Source organism: Ruditapes philippinarum, unplaced genomic scaffold, assembly GCF_026571515.1.
Source record: "Ruditapes philippinarum isolate M1 unplaced genomic scaffold, ASM2657151v2 ctg859_1_1_1_1, whole genome shotgun sequence".
In the NCBI taxonomy this organism is placed as follows: domain Eukaryota; kingdom Metazoa; phylum Mollusca; class Bivalvia; order Venerida; family Veneridae; genus Ruditapes; species Ruditapes philippinarum.
In genome coordinates this window covers 10,098-27,943 of record NW_026862944.1, presented here as the reverse complement: position 1 = coordinate 27,943, position 17,846 = coordinate 10,098, and the positions used below count along the sequence as shown (strand labels likewise).

The following is a 17,846-nucleotide window of genomic DNA, read 5'->3' as shown; positions in this document are numbered from 1 at the left end:
TGATGTGACATCGTAAATGACGTCACATTGTATTATTATTTGGCGCTTTTCATTTAGTATTAGGTTAAAATGTCTTTTTAAATGTTTCTTTGCATATAATAAAAAGAAAATTTGTTTAGTTAAGTGTAAGATCAAAATATTTTTCACCTTGAGAACACCAAAAAGTTCATATTTCACTTGTGGCTGCACCACTTGTGAAATATACCTTTTTGGTGCTCACTCGGTGAAATTATTCCGGTCTTACACTGAACTAAACAAATATCCTTTATGTCATAATAACTGCACAATTTGCTTTACCATCTGAAAGGGGAGAAAATACAAAACCACACTAACATATCTCATACAGAATGATAATTAAATGTAAAACTCATATATATGTAATATACAACAAAACAATGAAAAAATTCTTTGGGGATTTTTTCTCTTCCTGTGGGATATATTTTCTGTGAAATTTAACATCTGTTACTGTCAGTGTGACAGTTATTTTATACACTTTAAAAGACCAAAAACTATGAAACTTATCATAATTAAAGGGGAGGGGTGGCCTAGTGGTTAAAATGTCTGCCTCTCAACCCAGGGATCATGGGTTCGAGCCCTAATTGGGTCACGACCATGTTTCTTCATATGACCCCAGTACTGGTTGGTTCCAGAAAGCTGACTCAAAAGTGATTAATATAATTTGCAAGAACTTGTTTTGCAATCAAGCTAAAATAATTATGTTTAAACCAACTTATCATAATAGTAAAATAAAATAAGGTACTTATTGACAGATAACATAGTTCCTCAGTTTTTATTTTGTTTTAGTTTTCTCCTTTTTCTGGCAAATTGGACTTTTCCCTGAAAGAACATGTATCTCCTTGTTTTCAAAAGTTTCACAGTTTTTATCAGTTGTTGATACAGCAATGTTTATCATTGCCGTGGCAACATACTCTATTGGCACAGTAATTGCTGTGGGGAACAGTTTAGACACTGGGGTGAGTACAAATCGAGCAAAGGCCTCCATTTTTCTACTTTCTTGTCTGTCAACCATCAACACTCTGTAAATAAAGCAAGGAATAATCATTATTTGATTTCTTATATAAAATTACAAGACTTTTCTACTTTTTTTTTGCTACCAACTATCTAGTAGCCATTTTACATCAAGCTTTTTATCATGTTATATACAAATTGAAAAGAAAACAAAGTCAGTTGAACATCTTTGAACAGAAATTAACTAAATACTGACAAAAACACTAGAAATGTGTCCATAGGACACTGATGCCCCCACACGCCACTGTTCTGTCAATCTTATGACTCTAGGTCAAATATTTTTTGGACTACATGTGCCACAAGTTGAAAACTAAAAATCAACAAAGGGCCATAATTCTGTTAAATTTGGTCGCAGCAAAAAATCCTTCCTTTACTACGATCTACACATTAAGGTTGTTAATCCCTGGAAGTTTAAGCAAAATCTGCCATCCGGTTTAAGAGGAGTTGCGTTCACAAAATTTCTACATAGTATAAAGTGAAAAAATCAACAAAGGGCCATAATTCTGTAAAATTTGGTCGCAGCGAAAATTCCTTCCTTTACTACCATCTACACATTAAGGTTGTTCATCCCTGTAAGTTTAAGCAAAATCTGCCACCCAGTTTAAGAGGAGTTGTGTTCACAAAATTTCTACAAAGTATAGAGTGAAAAAATGAACAAAGGGCCATAATTCTGTTAAATTTGGTCGCAGCAAAAATTCCTTCCTTTACTACCATCTACACATTAAGGTTGTTCATCCCTGGAAGTTTAAGCAAAATCTGCCATCCGGTTTAAGAGGAGTTGCATTCACAAAATTTCTACATAGTATATAGTGAAAAAATCAAGAAAGGGCCATAATTCTGTAAAATTTGGTCGCAGCAAAAATTCCTTCCTTTACTACCATCTACACATTAAGGTTGTTCATCCCTGTAAGTTTAAGCAAAATCTGCCATCCGGTTTAAGAGGAGTTGAGTTCACAAAATTTCTACATAGTATCTAGTGAAAAAATCAACAAAGGGCCATAATTCTGTTAAATTTGGTCGCAGCGAAAATTCCTGCCTTTACTACCATCTACACATTAAGGTTGTTCATCCCTGTAAGTTTAAGCAAAATCTGCCATCCGGTTTAAGAGGAGTTGCGTTCACAAGATTTCGGGACGTACGGACGGACTGACGGACTGACGGACGGAATGACGGACGGACTGACGGACGGACGGACAAGTGCAACGCTATATGCTCCCACATTGTGGGGGCATAACAAGTCCTGCTAATGATACTTGCTGTGTTGGTATAATGAAATTCACATGTTCTTAGTTGGTGTGAATTAAACAAATTACAATTCTGACAAAATTAAATATCTCAAGCAAATTCTTTGTTGAAGAAAACATATAATCTACAACTGATCAAAGCATACATACGCTGGTCTTAAGATGGATAATCTCTCAAAATGCATCACTTTTAAGGCTTCTTCAACTTGACCCTGAAACATAAAATGAAATTATCTAAAGCTTTCAATAAAAGATTCCCCGAGTTTCAATCAGTTGTTTAATGATTAATAGTCTTTGTAAAAAATACATCTGGAAAAGCACAACTCTGAAAAATTTGTAACATGTTAATAATATTTAAACTTTGACATACTTTTTGAAAACATTATCTTAACTATGAAAACTTACAAAGGGCAATAACTCCAAAATAATGCAAAAGAGAGATATGCTTTTGAACACTGCACTTCTCCCTGACTGAGATCTACTTATTTACAAGTTTCAAGATGATACCTTTAATATATTTTTTTCAGTTATGCTCCTGAAAATAATTAATTACGATTAATTATCGGTATGTATAACCAGAACATGATTTCAGATTGGACTGGCAGACATTCTACCAAAATGGTCTTTAAGGCCATTTCTTCTACTATTTTCCTTTGTTAAACTGACATTATGTCCATCCAAGTGTAAATGGTGACTGAATAGGTAAAACTCAAAATTACTATATTTTTTGCCATAATTGTGTTCAGTTTTATAATGCAAAAATAATAATCAATGTGACTCATAGAAATTTGTATAAATGAGCCGTGTCATGACAAAACCAACATAATGGCTTTGCGACCAGCATGGATCCAGACCAGCCTGCGCATCCGCTGTTCGCTATCAGTATCTTTACTTGTTATAGAGTTTGTAAGCAACAGCATGGATTCTGATCAGACTGCGCTGATGCGCAGGCTGGTCTGGATCCATGCTGGTCGCAAACCCCTTATGTTGGTTTTGTCATGACACGGCTCAAATATTGTTCAGTATGTAATGTCTCTGGTGGATTCGAACCCACAGCAATCGGGGCAAGTGATTTGAAGTCAACAACTTTAAGCACTGGGAGTGGGATGCCCCGAAAGACTAATATATCTTAACGACTAACTTATATAATTTATATCTTAATCAGCCTACCTTTGTTCTAGTATAAAGTAAACTACTGGTATGATCAGCTGAATGTGTAGACATAAACTGAAGATGTTTCATTCCACCAGATTTTGCCAACTCTGCCGTCTTCAACACATAGTCATAGTCAACACGCTTAAATCCTTCCTGAACAAATAACATACAATATATTAAAATGATAAAAGACTTAGTATTAATATTAAATGATAAGTTTAGTCAAACATTAATAACATTATTAGAATGGCTTACATTCAACTCACTTCACTCTTTGACAAAGAGAATAATACCAAAAGTTCTATTTTCACAATAAATTATCTTTATATACATTTAGTATTAAAATTCAAAAACACCAAATAGTTGGTATATTTTTTTTCCAGAAACTACCAGTATCAAATTTATCCTCACTCAAAGTCAATAATTTTTTTTTGTCTGCACAGGTCCTTACATATGTTTCATTAGCCAAATATATTTTATTGAAAGTCAGCGAAAAAGTACATAACATTTTGACAGAGCTGGGACACAATATACTCCATATTTCATGAAACTGCTTATAAAAACAAACCTCTCCTGATTTTGCTTTGGTTGTTCCAAGACACCAAAATCCTACATCATGCCCTTTAAAATCTTCTTCATAATCATCTAGTTTTTCAAAGTCAACAACTTTCTGTTCCTGTTAACAATATAAGAGTAAAAAAAAAATCTGAAAAATTATCAGCCTATGGTATAAGCATACATCAAGATGTACATGTATGCATGCACTTTTCACGTCTATATCACTTGCATGAGGGATAAATTTGCGAGAACCAGAGATAGACAAATACAGCAAATTTGTATCTAGGAAACTGCATCAATTAAGTATCATGTTCAAAAATGAAATTGAAAGTAGAAACATAATTTTATAATAAAAACATATGTTTTATCATTGCTGAAGGAAAACTGTTGTGATCACATTTAGACAGATTAGCTTTATGTTGAGTTTTAATCATAAATTTAAAATAACATGTTGCCCCTTATTCAAAATATGTTTACAAAATCAACAAGTGCAACAGGTAATAACAGACTGTGCATTGTTAATGTTATTGGAGGGGCATTGTATATTATGTAGTTATTTAACATGTCCAGCAGCAAAACTTTTATAACAACTTACAAATTCTGGGCCAACAACCTCTTTGTCTAAAGGAATTTCCCTCCGACCAATAAGTGTGACTTTTTTAAATAATTTTTCTTGAGCAAGCAATTTCACAAGGACTCTACCAGTTTCTCCAGTATGTCCAAGTATAACTGCTGTTTTGCCGGCTTGACGGAAAATATCACGCTGGTTTTCCCCTTCCTCTGCCATGCTGCAAACAATAAAAAACAGGAGGTATACATGATGAGTAAAACATATAATTATTGCAAAAAGATTCTATGAGTTTCATATATTTTTGGAGGAAAATCTAGTTAATTTAATTAAAAATAAATAATAACTAGAACTATCACTAAATGTGATTAATACCCCCACAAAACTGCTTCAGAAATGAGGATGTTACTAGTAACAGAATACCTTGTAAAAGAATTGAAATATAGAGTTATGGTTGTGGGCAATTAAAGATAGTTGTGGTTCTTGTATGTTGCATTTCCTTTCAATGTGGTTGGCTATTGATGAAAATTTTTTGAATTACTCTGTAATAAGTCCAGAAAAACAAGGAAAAGAAACAAAGGGCAATAACTCTATAAATACTGAAGATGGAGTTATAGTTCTTGTGCACTGCACTTCCTCTTATTGTGCTTGACCATTGTATGAAGTTGTTTTGAATTCCAACCAGTATGTTTTAAGTTATGCTCCGGACAAGGAAAAGTATCAAAGGGCAGTAACTCTTTATTTTGTCAAAATGGAGTTATGGCTCTTGTGCACTGCACTTCCTTTTAATGTCCTTGACAACTGTATGAAGTTGTATTGAATTTCAAACAGTAGTTTTCAAATTATGCTCTGGACAAGGAAAAGTAACAAAGGGAAGTAACTCTGTAATAAGTCAAGATGGAGTTATAGTTCTTGTGCACTGCACTTCCTCTCCATGTGCTTGACCATTGTATTAAGTTATAATGAATTCCATCAATTAGTCTTCAAGTTAAGGTCCGGACAAAAGAAAGCAATGGAAAAGTAACAAAGGGCAAAAACTCTGTAATTACTTTAGATAGAGTTATGGTTCTTGTGCACTGCACTTCCCCTTATTGTGTTTGACAATTGTATGAAGTTGTTTTGAATTCCATCCAGTAGTTTTCAAGTTATGCTCCTGACAAGGAAAAGTAACAAAGGGCAATAACTCTGTAATTACTTTAGATAGAGTTATGGTTCTTGTGCACTGCACTTCCCCTTATTGTGTTTGACAATTGTATGAAGTTGTTTTGAATTCCAACCAGTAGTTTTCAAGTTATCCCCCGGGCATAGAAAAGTAACAAAGGGCAATAACTCTGTAATAAGTCCAGATGGAGTTGTGGTTCTTGTGCACTGCACTTCCTCTCAATGTGCTTGACCATTGTATTAAGTTATAATGAATTCCTACAATTAGTCTTCTAGTTATGCTCCGGACAAAAGAAAGGAATGGAAAAGTAACAAAGGGCAATAACTCTGTAATTACTTTAGATAGAGTTATGGTTCTTGTGCACTGCACTTCCCCTTATTGTGTTTGACAATTGTATGAAATTGTTTTGAATTCCATCGTGTAGTTTTCAAGTTATGCCCCGGACAAGGAAAAGAAACAAAGGGCAATAACTCTGTAATTAGTCAAGATAGAGTTATGGTTCTTGTGCACTGCACTTCCTCTCAATGTGCTTGACCATTGTATGTAGTAATATTGAATTCCAACCATTAGTCTTCAAGTTATGGTCCGGACAAAAGAAAGGAATGGAAAAGTAACAAAGGGCAATAACTCTGTAATTACTTTAGATAGAGTTATGGTTCTTGTGCACTGCACTTCCCCTTATTGTGTTTGACAATTGTATGAAGTTGTTTTGAATTCCAACCAGTAGTTTTCAAGTTATGCCCCGGACAAGGAAAAGTAACAAAGGGCAATAACTCTGTAATTAGTCAAGATAGAGTTATGGTTCTTGTGCACTGCACTTCCTCTCAATGTGCTTGACCATTGTGTGTAGTTATATTGAATTCCAATCATTAGTCTTCAAGTTATGCTCCGGACAAGGAAAATGCAACGGACGTCTGGACCGACCGACCGACCGACCGACCACCGGGTGACTCCTATATACCCCCCCAAACTTCGTTTTTGGGGGTATAAAAATTTGAAATTTTTAGACACTTAAAAAAATGATGATGTCAGAGCAGCAACAGGAAAAAGTTATTTTATCTTTGTACTGTAAGAATAAAATCAAGGAGGAACAGTCTGCATATATCACACAAATGCAGACAGTCCTCCCAAAAAATAGGGGGAGAACAGTCAGGGAGGGGGGGGGCGGGTATGACTAATACCGGAAAGGACTCGTCATGACCAGAAAGGGTCGATTTTATTCTCATTAATGGCATTTTTCAAAACATTTCAATCAATATAATTACAATTTATTTAAACAAATACATATCTGAATAAATTGACATCTTTTTTTAAAAAATCGGTATGATTTTGAGAAAAAAAATCAATCAGCACTAAAACCGCACTGACGGTTCCAACTACTATTATACCATTTCTTAATATATATATGTATATTTGTTGATGAATATTGTTTCATGTAAAATTGATTTATATGTTTGTATAGAACAGAACAGGACAGATACTTTGAATATATGATCAATATTTGAAGTATGTTTTCTGTTCATTAGCCAAAGGCAAGTTTTTGTCTATACATGTATTTGCTTATAAAAGTTGTTGTTGTTGTATGATTTGGTGACTGTGGTAAGTCGCCAACAAATACCCTTTAATGATTGACATTAATAAGTATGTGTCAATTATGATAAGTCCGATAATCCAATTATCGTATTAGCGCATTGATTACAGTTGATTATCATGTGTGCGTGACACTGCGTGTGCCATTCGTTATATTATTTTCCCTCTCTCAAATAGAAAGACTATTTAGTTAAAGCAATAAAGTTATAAATTTATAAACTCCTTTGTTAATTTCTTTTTCAAAATATAAATATTAATTTTTTCATATTAGTCCTATTTTCATTTATCATTTATTTTCGTATAAATCATTTTCATATGGACCTTATTTTGGTATAGTTCCTAATATTAAACGGACATTACTTTAATATAGATGCCTAATTTTCATACAATTGTTATTTTCGTATAAATCTTATTCTAATGCAGACATTATTTTCATAAGGATCTTATTTTCGATTAGATAATATTTCAATACAGATCTTATTTTCGAACACGTATTATTTTCTTACAGTTCTTATTTCCGTGTAGATAGCATTGGATGTTATTTTCGTACATATAGTTTTTCACACAGATATTATTTTAATACAGCTAACATTTGCTTACAGATCTTATTTGCGTATGATTATACTTCCATTTGGATCTTATTTTCGTGCATAGAGGCTACTGGATATATACCATTTTATACTGGAATTATTTTCTTACATATATTCGTATATATTTGATTTTCGCATGGAAATATTGTGATAATTCAAGTATTCCAGCTTTCTCTTGGCCACAAAACCATTCTTGAGAGGGAGTTGGGTGTTTGTCCACATTATTGTAATTGTTTCCATTTCAGGATCTACGAATGGTGGTCTGAAAACATTGTTCAACAGTATGAACGCATAATGCTTAGATCCATTTACGGCAGGATAAACTGACTCTATTTTTATGTTAAGCATGTTGGATAATGCGATCATGTTCCACACAGAGGCATAACTACCTGGTTTAACACAGTCAACACAGTCTTTCTCATACTCAGGAGAAATCCATTGCAGTCTTGGGTACAATGAATGCTGTTTTATTCTGTCCCTGTTTGTCACCATTTCTATACAACAATTGTATCGGAGCTCAATGCTTCGCGACTCATCTCCTACCAAAGAAGTTGATACACATGTACTGAATTGAGGAGGCAGTCACCATCTCCGGTACTACGAAGTGCAGTTTTGCGTGAAGTGTGATACTCAGACAGTATGACATTTGATACCGGATCTTGCTCGTGATTGTTGAAAAAAGTATATATAGAATTTTCCGTCTGTTTGTTTTTTAGAAATAGACTTTCCCTGTCAACAGCAACAACCAGTAAAAAATATATGGGGGAATAATATCAGTTAAATTCCACAGGTGTTTGTTTTAATTAATTGTCATTATTTTTCCAACATAGTCACTTTAAAGGAACAAATGATAATAAATACAACATATATGTTTAACTTATTTTATTTATGATTGGCATAAAATTTCCATCATGACTGGTCATTAAGTAACATAAAGTTAATAGAGTTTGAACCTTTATATAAAATAGAATATTATAAAGAACTCAGAGACTGGATCGAAAAGGAATTTGCAGAAGCGTGCTAGGTTTATATACCCAGTCTACTAAGCATGCGCGAACGAGATTGAATGACTTGTTAGGAAGAGGAGCTAAATATACAGGTCATTGCAAAAATACTGTGACGTATAGTGTAAAAATAAAGAGTTTAAACTCAAGCGCTCAAGGGGGGGGGGGACATGAGAGAGGAACTGGTAAAGGAGAAAACAGTCTGTCTACTAGGTAAAGCAGTGTTGTAGATAATTATTTTAACTCAAGAGTCAATACTCTCTGTTTTTTATACTTCAGAGTAAACTGCCAGTTTCTGGCCAAATGAAGGAGTAAAATTGACTCTCAGTTTTAAGAACTTGGGAGTCAATTTGCCGCATATTATGATACATTATATTTATACAGTACAGCCTAAAAAGAATAAAAAACTTGCTCTCAGATTTATAATTTATCAAAAATATTGCAGCATGGCAAGGTTTATTTATATTTAGATTTAAGGCATATTATATGAACTTGAACCATTTTTATGTGAAATGAAGTAAATATAATAATATACATGCAAACAGTTGTGACCCACACTGAATTCTTTTAGCTTGTGGGCTAATAATCAACCATTTATGTACCAAATTACATGTTGAGATTACTGTTTTATTTTAAATTTAAAAGACAGTAAATTATCTTACTTATAAATGAAACTAGCAAGCAAGTTTTTATTCTTGGCACTGTGTTGTTAAATGAACCTTTAAACAATCAATAGGAAGATATGCACAGGATGTGTGACCTTGACCTTGGTCGCAGGGACCTGAATTTTATGCACAGCACTCAGCCTCACAATGATGAACATTTGTGCCAAATTATATTGAAATCCCTCTATGCATGTAGAAGTTTTGCTCCAGACAAGCGTTTTTCTATGAGCTCTAACTGTGACCTTCACCTTTGACCTAGAGACTTGGTTCATGTGCAGGGCACTAAGTCTCATGGTGGTGAACAATTCTATAAAGTAACATTAAAATTCCTCCATGCATGTAGAAAATATGCTCCGGACAACATCTGGATATTTAATCATCTCCAGTGACCTTGACCTTGCAAATATTAACCTAAATTAAATGTGTCACACCTGTAGTCATGATAGTTACCATTTGTGCTACAATCCATCAATAAATGATGACTAAATGGTCCCTATACACATCTTCAAATTTTTATCTGAACTTTGACCTCTATGTGTAACATTGACTTTGGTCGCAGGGATCTGAATTAAGCGTGCGACACTCAGCCTCACAATGGTGAACATTTGTGCCAAGTTATATTGAAATCCCCTTATGAATGTAGAAGTTTTGCTCCGGACAAGCGTTTTTCAATGAGCTCTAAGTGTGACCTTGACCTTTGACCTGGATCATGCATGGAGCAATACATATCATGGTGGTGAACATTTCCATAAAGTATTATAAAAATTCTTCCATACATGTAGGAGATATGCTCCAGACAAAATCTGGATATTTCATCATCTTTAGTGACCTTGACCTTGCATATATTGACCTAAAGTACATGTGTCACAGCCGTAGTCATGATAATGACCATTTGTGTTACAATCCCTCAATAAATGATGATTAAATCGTCCCTATACACATCTTCATATTTTTATCTAAACTTTGACCTCTATGTGCGACCTTGACCTTGGCCGCAAGGACCTGAATCTTGCGCGTGACACTCCGCCTCACAATGGTGAACATTTGTGCCAAGTAATATTGAAATCCCTCTATACATGTGGAAGTTTTGCTCCGGACAAGCATTTTTCAATGAGCTCCAAGTGTGACCTTGACCTTTGACCTATAGACCTGGTTCATGTGCGCGACACTGCTCCTCATAGTGGTGAACATTTCTATGAAGTTTCATGAAAATCCCTCCATACATGTAGGAGAGCTGAACTGATATTTACTTGAAAATTAAACAAGATATGTTTGTAAAACATGTATGCCCCCTATCAGCAGCCAATTAGTCATGTGATAAGGTTATTATGCATGACTTCTGACCCAGTGATCAAACAATTAATAAGGGTTATCAAGTATCTACTGGTCATGACCTTAACCTTTGACCCCTTGACCCAAAACTCAATCTGCTGGTCACGACCAATCATCATACAAAGTTTGAAGTTCCTAGGCCTAAGCGTTTTTAGTTAATTGATTGGAAACCGTTTTCACCTACAAGGTCAATGTGACCTTGACCTTTGACCCCTTGACCCCAAAATCAATAGGTCATCTGCTGGTCATGACCAATCACCATACCAAGTTTGAAGTTCCTAGGCCTAAGGGTTCTTTAGTTATTGATCGGAAACCGTTTTAACATACAAGGTCAATGTGACCTTGACCTTTGACCCCAAAATCAATAGGGGTCATCTGCTGGTCATGACCAATCAACATGCCAAGTTTGAAGTTCCTAGGCCGAAGCGTTCTTTAGTTATTGATCAGAAACCGTTTTTACTTACAATGTCAATGTGACCTTGACCTTTGACCCCTTGATCCCAAAATCAATAGGGGTAATCTGCTGGTCATTACAAATCACCATACCAAGTTTGAAGTTCCTAGGCCTAAGCGTTCTTAAGTTATTGATCAGAAACCGTTTTTACTTACAAGGTCAATGTGACCTTGACCTTTGACCCCTTGACCCAAAACTCAATAGGGGTCATCTGCTGGTCACTACCAATCATCATACAAAGTTTGAAGTTCCTAGGCACGCATTTTTAGTTAATTGATCGGAAACTGTTTTTACCTACAAGGTCAATGTGACCTTGACCTTTGACCCCTTGACCCCAAAATCAATAGGTCATCTGCTGGTCATGACCAATCACCATACCAAGTTTGAAGTTCCTAGGCCTAAGGGTTCTTAAGTTATTGATTGGAAAGTATTTTTACCTACAAGGTCAATGTGACCTTGCCCTTTGACCCCTTAACCCCAATATCAATAGGGGTCATCTGCTGGTCATGACCAATCACCATACCAAGTTTGAAGTTCCTAGGCCTAAGGGTTCTTTAGTTATTGATCGGAAACCGTTTTTACCTAAGAGGTCAATGTGACCTTGACCTTTGACCCCTTGACCCCAAAATCAATAGGGGTCATCTACTGATCATGACCAATCACCATATCAAGTTTGAAGTCCCTAGGCCTAAGGGTTCTTTCGTTATTGATCGGAAACCGTTTTTACCTACAAGGTCAATGTGACCTTGACCTTTGACCCCTTAACCCCAAAATCAATAGGGGTCATCTGCTGGTCATAACCAATCACCATACCAAGTTTGAAGTTCCTAGGCCTTAAAGTTCTTTAGTTATTGATCGGAAATCGTTTTTGCTTACAAGGTCAATCAGGCTGTCCAGCACCTTCTGACAAAAAATTAGGGCAAATTTTAGGGCATTTTTTAAGAAATTTTAGGGCTAAAATTAGGAATTTTAGGTTAAATAAAAGAAATTTTAGGGCTACAATTTGGAATTTTATAACTAAATTATGGCCTCAAAAGACCATGATATGGGCTCAACTTTGCATATTTGACACAAAAGTAACTCACAAATAATGCTCTAGTTCGGTTATAGCACAAGTGTTACCAGTGTTCCATAGTCACCAGTGAAGAAATTGATTCACTGGTCAACTGCCTTTAAAAAGAGCTGAAAAACTACATTAAAACACTAGAATGAAAACATTTTCAAAGTTTTAAGTATCCTGGAATAACTAATGTTCAATTAGTTAAGCTTTGATTAGCCAATAATAAATGGAAGAGGAAATTATGCTTTAAATTTATTTTAGCTATAAATGCATTTCTTATCAACATTTATTCATTTTAAGGTTGGTACATTTTCAGCAAGGCTTGATCTTTCTTAAAAAACAATATGACACACTCATGTCATTCCCAGGAATATTAAAACTTAAATTCAAACAGCAGGGTATATATTCCTATGAAGAATTTGTTCAAGATAAATCAGGCTACTAAAAATTGTAGAAAATTTCACAACAGTGACAACAGTGTCAGTTTTTTCAATGATTTTCAACAGTTTTTTTTTCCAGATTTTAAAAAACTTAAACTATATGTTATAACATATGTTCAGAACATGTTAATGTGTACAAAATGGGTAGATGAAGGTGTCACTTCTTAGTACCCTAATTGGGTAGCAAAATGGTAAAAGCATCCAATCATTACTGCCAATTTACTTTACCCACTTTATAATTAGCAAATATGGAAACTTGTCTAGATCTGCCACTGGTATCATTTGCAAAAGATCTGTTCTACAGTCCTCACTTGAAAATAACTTGATTACAAATTAAGATTTTATTAATAAGGACCCCTACATAAAGTTTGATGAAATTTAGTGGTTCATCATGTAAAAAGTTGCTTTGAATACACATAAGACAGAGGTTTATGGTAAAACTCTGTAGCCAATAAAACTTCCTTAGAAATTTTTTATCAAAATTTTAAACAGGTTACAATTTTGATATAGTCAAAGTAGGACAATTTTCATTGTTCCATTTAAAAAAAAAAGGTTTCTTATTATTTTTCTGATAACATCTGACAATTAATCAAGTACATTTCTGCAGGAGTTGAAGTAAGTACAACATGTGACTTTATGCAATTTAGTCAGACATGACATCAGCTCCACAGACTGTGTTCGAATTAAGGTTGTGATTGAAACATGGTTGTTTCGCAATAGGTTTTGTTACAAAAGATAAAAAAATAGGAATTTAAGTGAAAAAATAGGGCTTTTTTAGGAATTCCCTTTGAATTTTTCATTTTTTTAGGAATTTTAGCAAAAGTTAAAAAAATTAGGATTTTTTAGGAATTTTAGGGACGCTGGACAGCCTGGGTCAATGTGACCTTGACCTTTGACCCCTTGACCCCAAAATCAATAGGGGTCATCTACTGATCATGACCAATCACCATACCAAGTTTGAAGTTCCTAGGCCTTAAGGTTCTTTAGTTATTGATCGGAAACCGTTTTTGCTTACAAGGTCAATGTGACCTTGACCTTTGACCCCTTGACCCCAAAATCAATAGGGGTCATCTACTGGTCATGACCAATCACCATACCAAGTTTGAAGTTCCTAGGCCTAAGGGTTCTTTACTTATCACTCGGAAACCATTTGGTCTACGGACCGACGGACCGACAAGTGCAAAGCAATATACCCCCTTTTCTTCGAAATGGGGGCATAAATATAATTAAATTTCTATGAGAAAGTATTTACATTTGATAAGGTAATTACTGTATGATCTTTATGAACAAATACCAAGTCTACAGAACACCATAGTTATCACAGTTAAGAATCTTGACCAATGAATGAAACATGTGTAAATAAATGTTACATTCTTTAGAACATACTCAAGTCCAAGAAAGAGGATTATTTTATGCCCTTTGATTAAATTCTATTTTTAGAATTGAAAGTGAAAGTAGATCAAGGGGAGTAATTGTGTAAGTCATTTATGAACAAAGTAATAACTTTGTTGTCGCCCTTTGATTAAATTCTATTTACAAAATCTGGATATTTCATCATCTTTAGTGACCTTGACCTTGTATATATTGACCTAAATTATATGTATCACAGCTATAGTCTTGATAATGACCATTTGTGTTACAATCCCTAAATAAATGATTACTAAATGGTCCATATACACATCTTCATATTTTTATCTGAACTTTGACCTCTATGGGTGAACTTGACCTTGGCCGCAAGGACCCGAATCTTGCACGTGACACTCCGCCTCACAATGGTGAACATTTGTGCCAAGTAATATTGAAATCCCTCTATACATGTGGAAGTTTTGCTCCGGACAAGCATTTTCCAATGAGCTCTAAGTGTGACCTTGACCTTTGACCTAGAGACCTGGTTCATGTGCGCAACACTGCTCCTCATAGTGGTGAACATTTCTATGAAGTTTTATTAAAATCCCTCCATACATGTAGGAGATATGCTCCGGACAAAATTGGACGCCACCCACCCGCCCGCCCGCCCGCCAGGGGCGTTCCCATAATACGTCCCGTTTTTCAAACGGGCGTATAAAAGTATTAGCTGTGATGCATAACTTAGTTTCATTGTATTTTTTTCTTTAAAAAGTAGGAGCTAGGTACACAATAAAAGGTTGAAATTAATTTATTTTTTACTGTTCAATGTTAGACTTTTGGATGTTGAGAATCTGTTCTGTTTCCCATTTTCCACCCATTTTATTGTTACAACCAAAGGCACAATTCAAACGCACTACATCTGTCGTATCTGAGAAATCTTTACTCGTAGCATCAAATGAGTCGTATGAGTTTTTTTCGCTCTTGCAAACAATAGTCAAAATTTCTTCAATAATTGGCTGAATTACACACTGAGAAGACACCAGGCTTGTAACAGAGTAGAATATGACGATTTTTCGTTGTTTGGGTTTCGAACAAGACATTATCAATGTATACAACTTGATAAAATTGACAATATTTTATCGTCTACTTCAATAACGTGACCGACGCTTGATTTATCTTATATACATCTATTACCGAGCGTCTCAGTGATACAAAGTCGACTGGTTTGCAATTATAAACCCAGGCTGAGAAAATAACACACCTTTAAAGAACAGTACGCTAACCACAGGGTTCTCACTAGGACTTTAAAACATGGAGTCCATGGACTCCCAACCCTGAAAAAGTCCAAAAGCGCATCGCAATTAATATGTTTACAGATTAGTCATTCAATGCTCACAATAGCATTGCTGATATTTTGAATCTTCAAGAGACTTCCAAAGTTTATAGTTATTCAAAAGAAACTCTGAACTACATAGTATAATTATTGTTTTGTTGTTAATATTTATTATGAAATTATTTCATTATAATGCATCAACACATGGAAATCGTCTTTTTTTTCACTTTTATACCAAATCAAATTTTATTCTGGTTAAATAAGTCCACTCTAAAGACAAAAAGTTTGTATTTGTAAAAGAAAAACGTAAATGTATATAGGCAGCGTTTAGCGGAATGAATAGGAAAATCGTGTACAGCTTCACACAGTGTGTAAGAGATTCATCCGATCGACAATTATTTTAGCAAATATCTTCAAAAGGGGGCAAATTGAAGATTGATTTTTAAAGATTTAATGTTTATTAAATAATAAAGGAACAATTCATTCGAATGTTTGGCATGGAAACCAAGAATTTTTGCGAAATTTTCGGGTTTCTGGCGAACGTGAAATCGCCGATGTTTGGATCAATTTTCGGATAGAATCTAAATATCAAAGAAAAGCGTATGTGTACCTGGCATTTCGGCACAATATCTTAAATTCTTAATACCCTTATAGAACGATTTTGCAAGAATGAAACTAAAGCAAAATTGTGCCTAGAAAATGCCGAAAATAATCGACAATCATTATTATGCGAACATATTCGACAATCATTCAAATTACACTCATTTGTAATTGAGAAAACAGTCTTTAAACTTGCGGCGTAAATAGTCGATAATTTTATCCTTTTGTCGGTAAAATTTGCTAATTTCCAATCAACTGTTGATCTATCACCTTGTGTTATATCTGAATTACATGAACTGTACAGCGCGTGTATACATTTAATTAGTCTGATCACTATAGCGTGATAATGATCGGTAGCGATATCGCTGATTGGCTAATCGCTTCATGGGTTGATGTGCATAGGACCGCCTACCTATAGACTGACACGCGCTAACGCATTTGTGTATTTCTGGTTGTAAACAATCGGTAATGTTTATGCGTCCCCATGCAAAATTAAGCGTACGTGGAATCCTTGCTCTGAAATATTTGCGTCCAGCTGTAATAAACATGCGTACCGGGACGCCGAAATAAGCGTCCCCGAGAACCCTGTAACCAGTCAGTCATTTTTAACGGTGTCAATGTAAACATTGCCTACGCCAAATTTGTTTCACTAAATGCGTAAACTGTAATTATTATGTGTAAATATACGCCAAAATGATGACGAAGCTGGCATATCCCAAGTATTTGCTTGCGTAAATGACGCTGATACGCACGCTATCTCTAATGCTGGTTAAGTGAATTCAGCAAATATGTTATTTTTAGCACTGCTAGACCGGTTTACTGTTGCACAACGTCAGAATTAAAGCTACATGTAAAGTAATGGAAGCCTGAACTATTTGACCCTATCTGACTACCAGTGTTAACGTTTTTCCATATTTGGACTGTGTGACCTACACTATGAAACCAAATGACCCATCAAATCAAACTTGTGGTAGAAAATCACGCTTTTCTATATAAAGCATAAGACATATTTTGTTGTATCGTGTAAAATCATTCATTTCTAGCCAATCTAGGTCGAGTTTGACTTGGTACGAATAAAAGACTACTTCGAATTCGATTCATGAATATTTAATGAATGCAGGACAATTTACGATCGCAACTAACCTGCAAAGGATTTCTACATTAACAATAGGGTCGTATTCGTAAGACAGAAAAAATCCTCCAAGACAAATGGCAATAAAACCAACAGCAATTGCTACTCCTGGAATTATTTCGTCGCATTTGAACCATAACATGTCTACAAGTTCACTTCCGTGTGTTAAACGTCACAGTTAATGTGAAAACCTTAGGCACAGGCTAAAACGCAGACGCTTATGCAGACAATATAGAATATATAGTAAAACGCAGACAATATAGAATATATAGTAAAACGCAGACAATATAGATATAGAGTGTTTTCACAAAATGCAGACGATATAGAAATAGAAGGTGTGAATTAGACTCTTAACAGCTTGTCACCACTTTATTTTTCAGATTAACTTTATAAAATAAGAGATTTATAAGAATTATTATTTGATACAAAAATAACATTTTAATTAGAGATTAGAAATCTTTTTATTTAAATGTTTTATTAGTATGATAATATCAACAATAAATATATAAATAGTGATATAAGAAAGTTTTTTTTTATTCTATGTTAGATTTTAATTAAATTAATTTGGAATAAAATATTTAAT

At 34.6% G+C, this 17,846-nt stretch overlaps 1 protein-coding gene and 1 long non-coding RNA gene across 2 annotated transcripts; both read right to left on the bottom strand.

The window, feature by feature from the left end:
* Window positions 1–747: 747 nt before the first annotated feature.
* LOC132720699 (oxidoreductase HTATIP2-like) lies at window positions 748–17,439 on the bottom strand. The gene is made up of 6 exons (XM_060704884.1): window positions 17,275–17,439; window positions 4,582–4,774; window positions 3,997–4,104; window positions 3,444–3,581; window positions 2,424–2,485; window positions 748–1,037 (listed from the first exon to the last, which is right to left on the bottom strand). The coding sequence occupies exons 1-6, from the start codon at window positions 17,403–17,405 to the stop codon at window positions 791–793; spliced, it is 879 nt and encodes a 292-aa protein (XP_060560867.1). The 5' UTR covers window positions 17,406–17,439; the 3' UTR covers window positions 748–790.
* Window positions 10,829–11,606, bottom strand: LOC132720700 (uncharacterized). Its single transcript, XR_009624375.1, has 2 exons — window positions 11,527–11,606; window positions 10,829–10,965 (listed from the first exon to the last, which is right to left on the bottom strand). It is a non-coding gene; the product is annotated as an uncharacterized LOC132720700 (long non-coding RNA).
* Window positions 17,440–17,846: the final 407 nt, after the last annotated feature.

Bases quoted from the DNA above. Each gene is read 5' to 3' on its own strand.
- LOC132720699 (XM_060704884.1), bottom strand. From the start codon at position 17,405: ATGTTATGGTTCAAATGCGACGAAATAATTCCAGGAGTAGCAATTGCT. The intron at 4,775-17,274 runs GTTAGTTGCGAT...TATTGTTTGCAG, and splicing joins AATGTAGAAATCCTTTGCAG to CATGGCAGAGGAAGGGGAAA. The intron at 4,105-4,581 runs GTAAGTTGTTAT...TATTGTTAACAG, and splicing joins AGGTTGTTGGCCCAGAATTT to GAACAGAAAGTTGTTGACTT.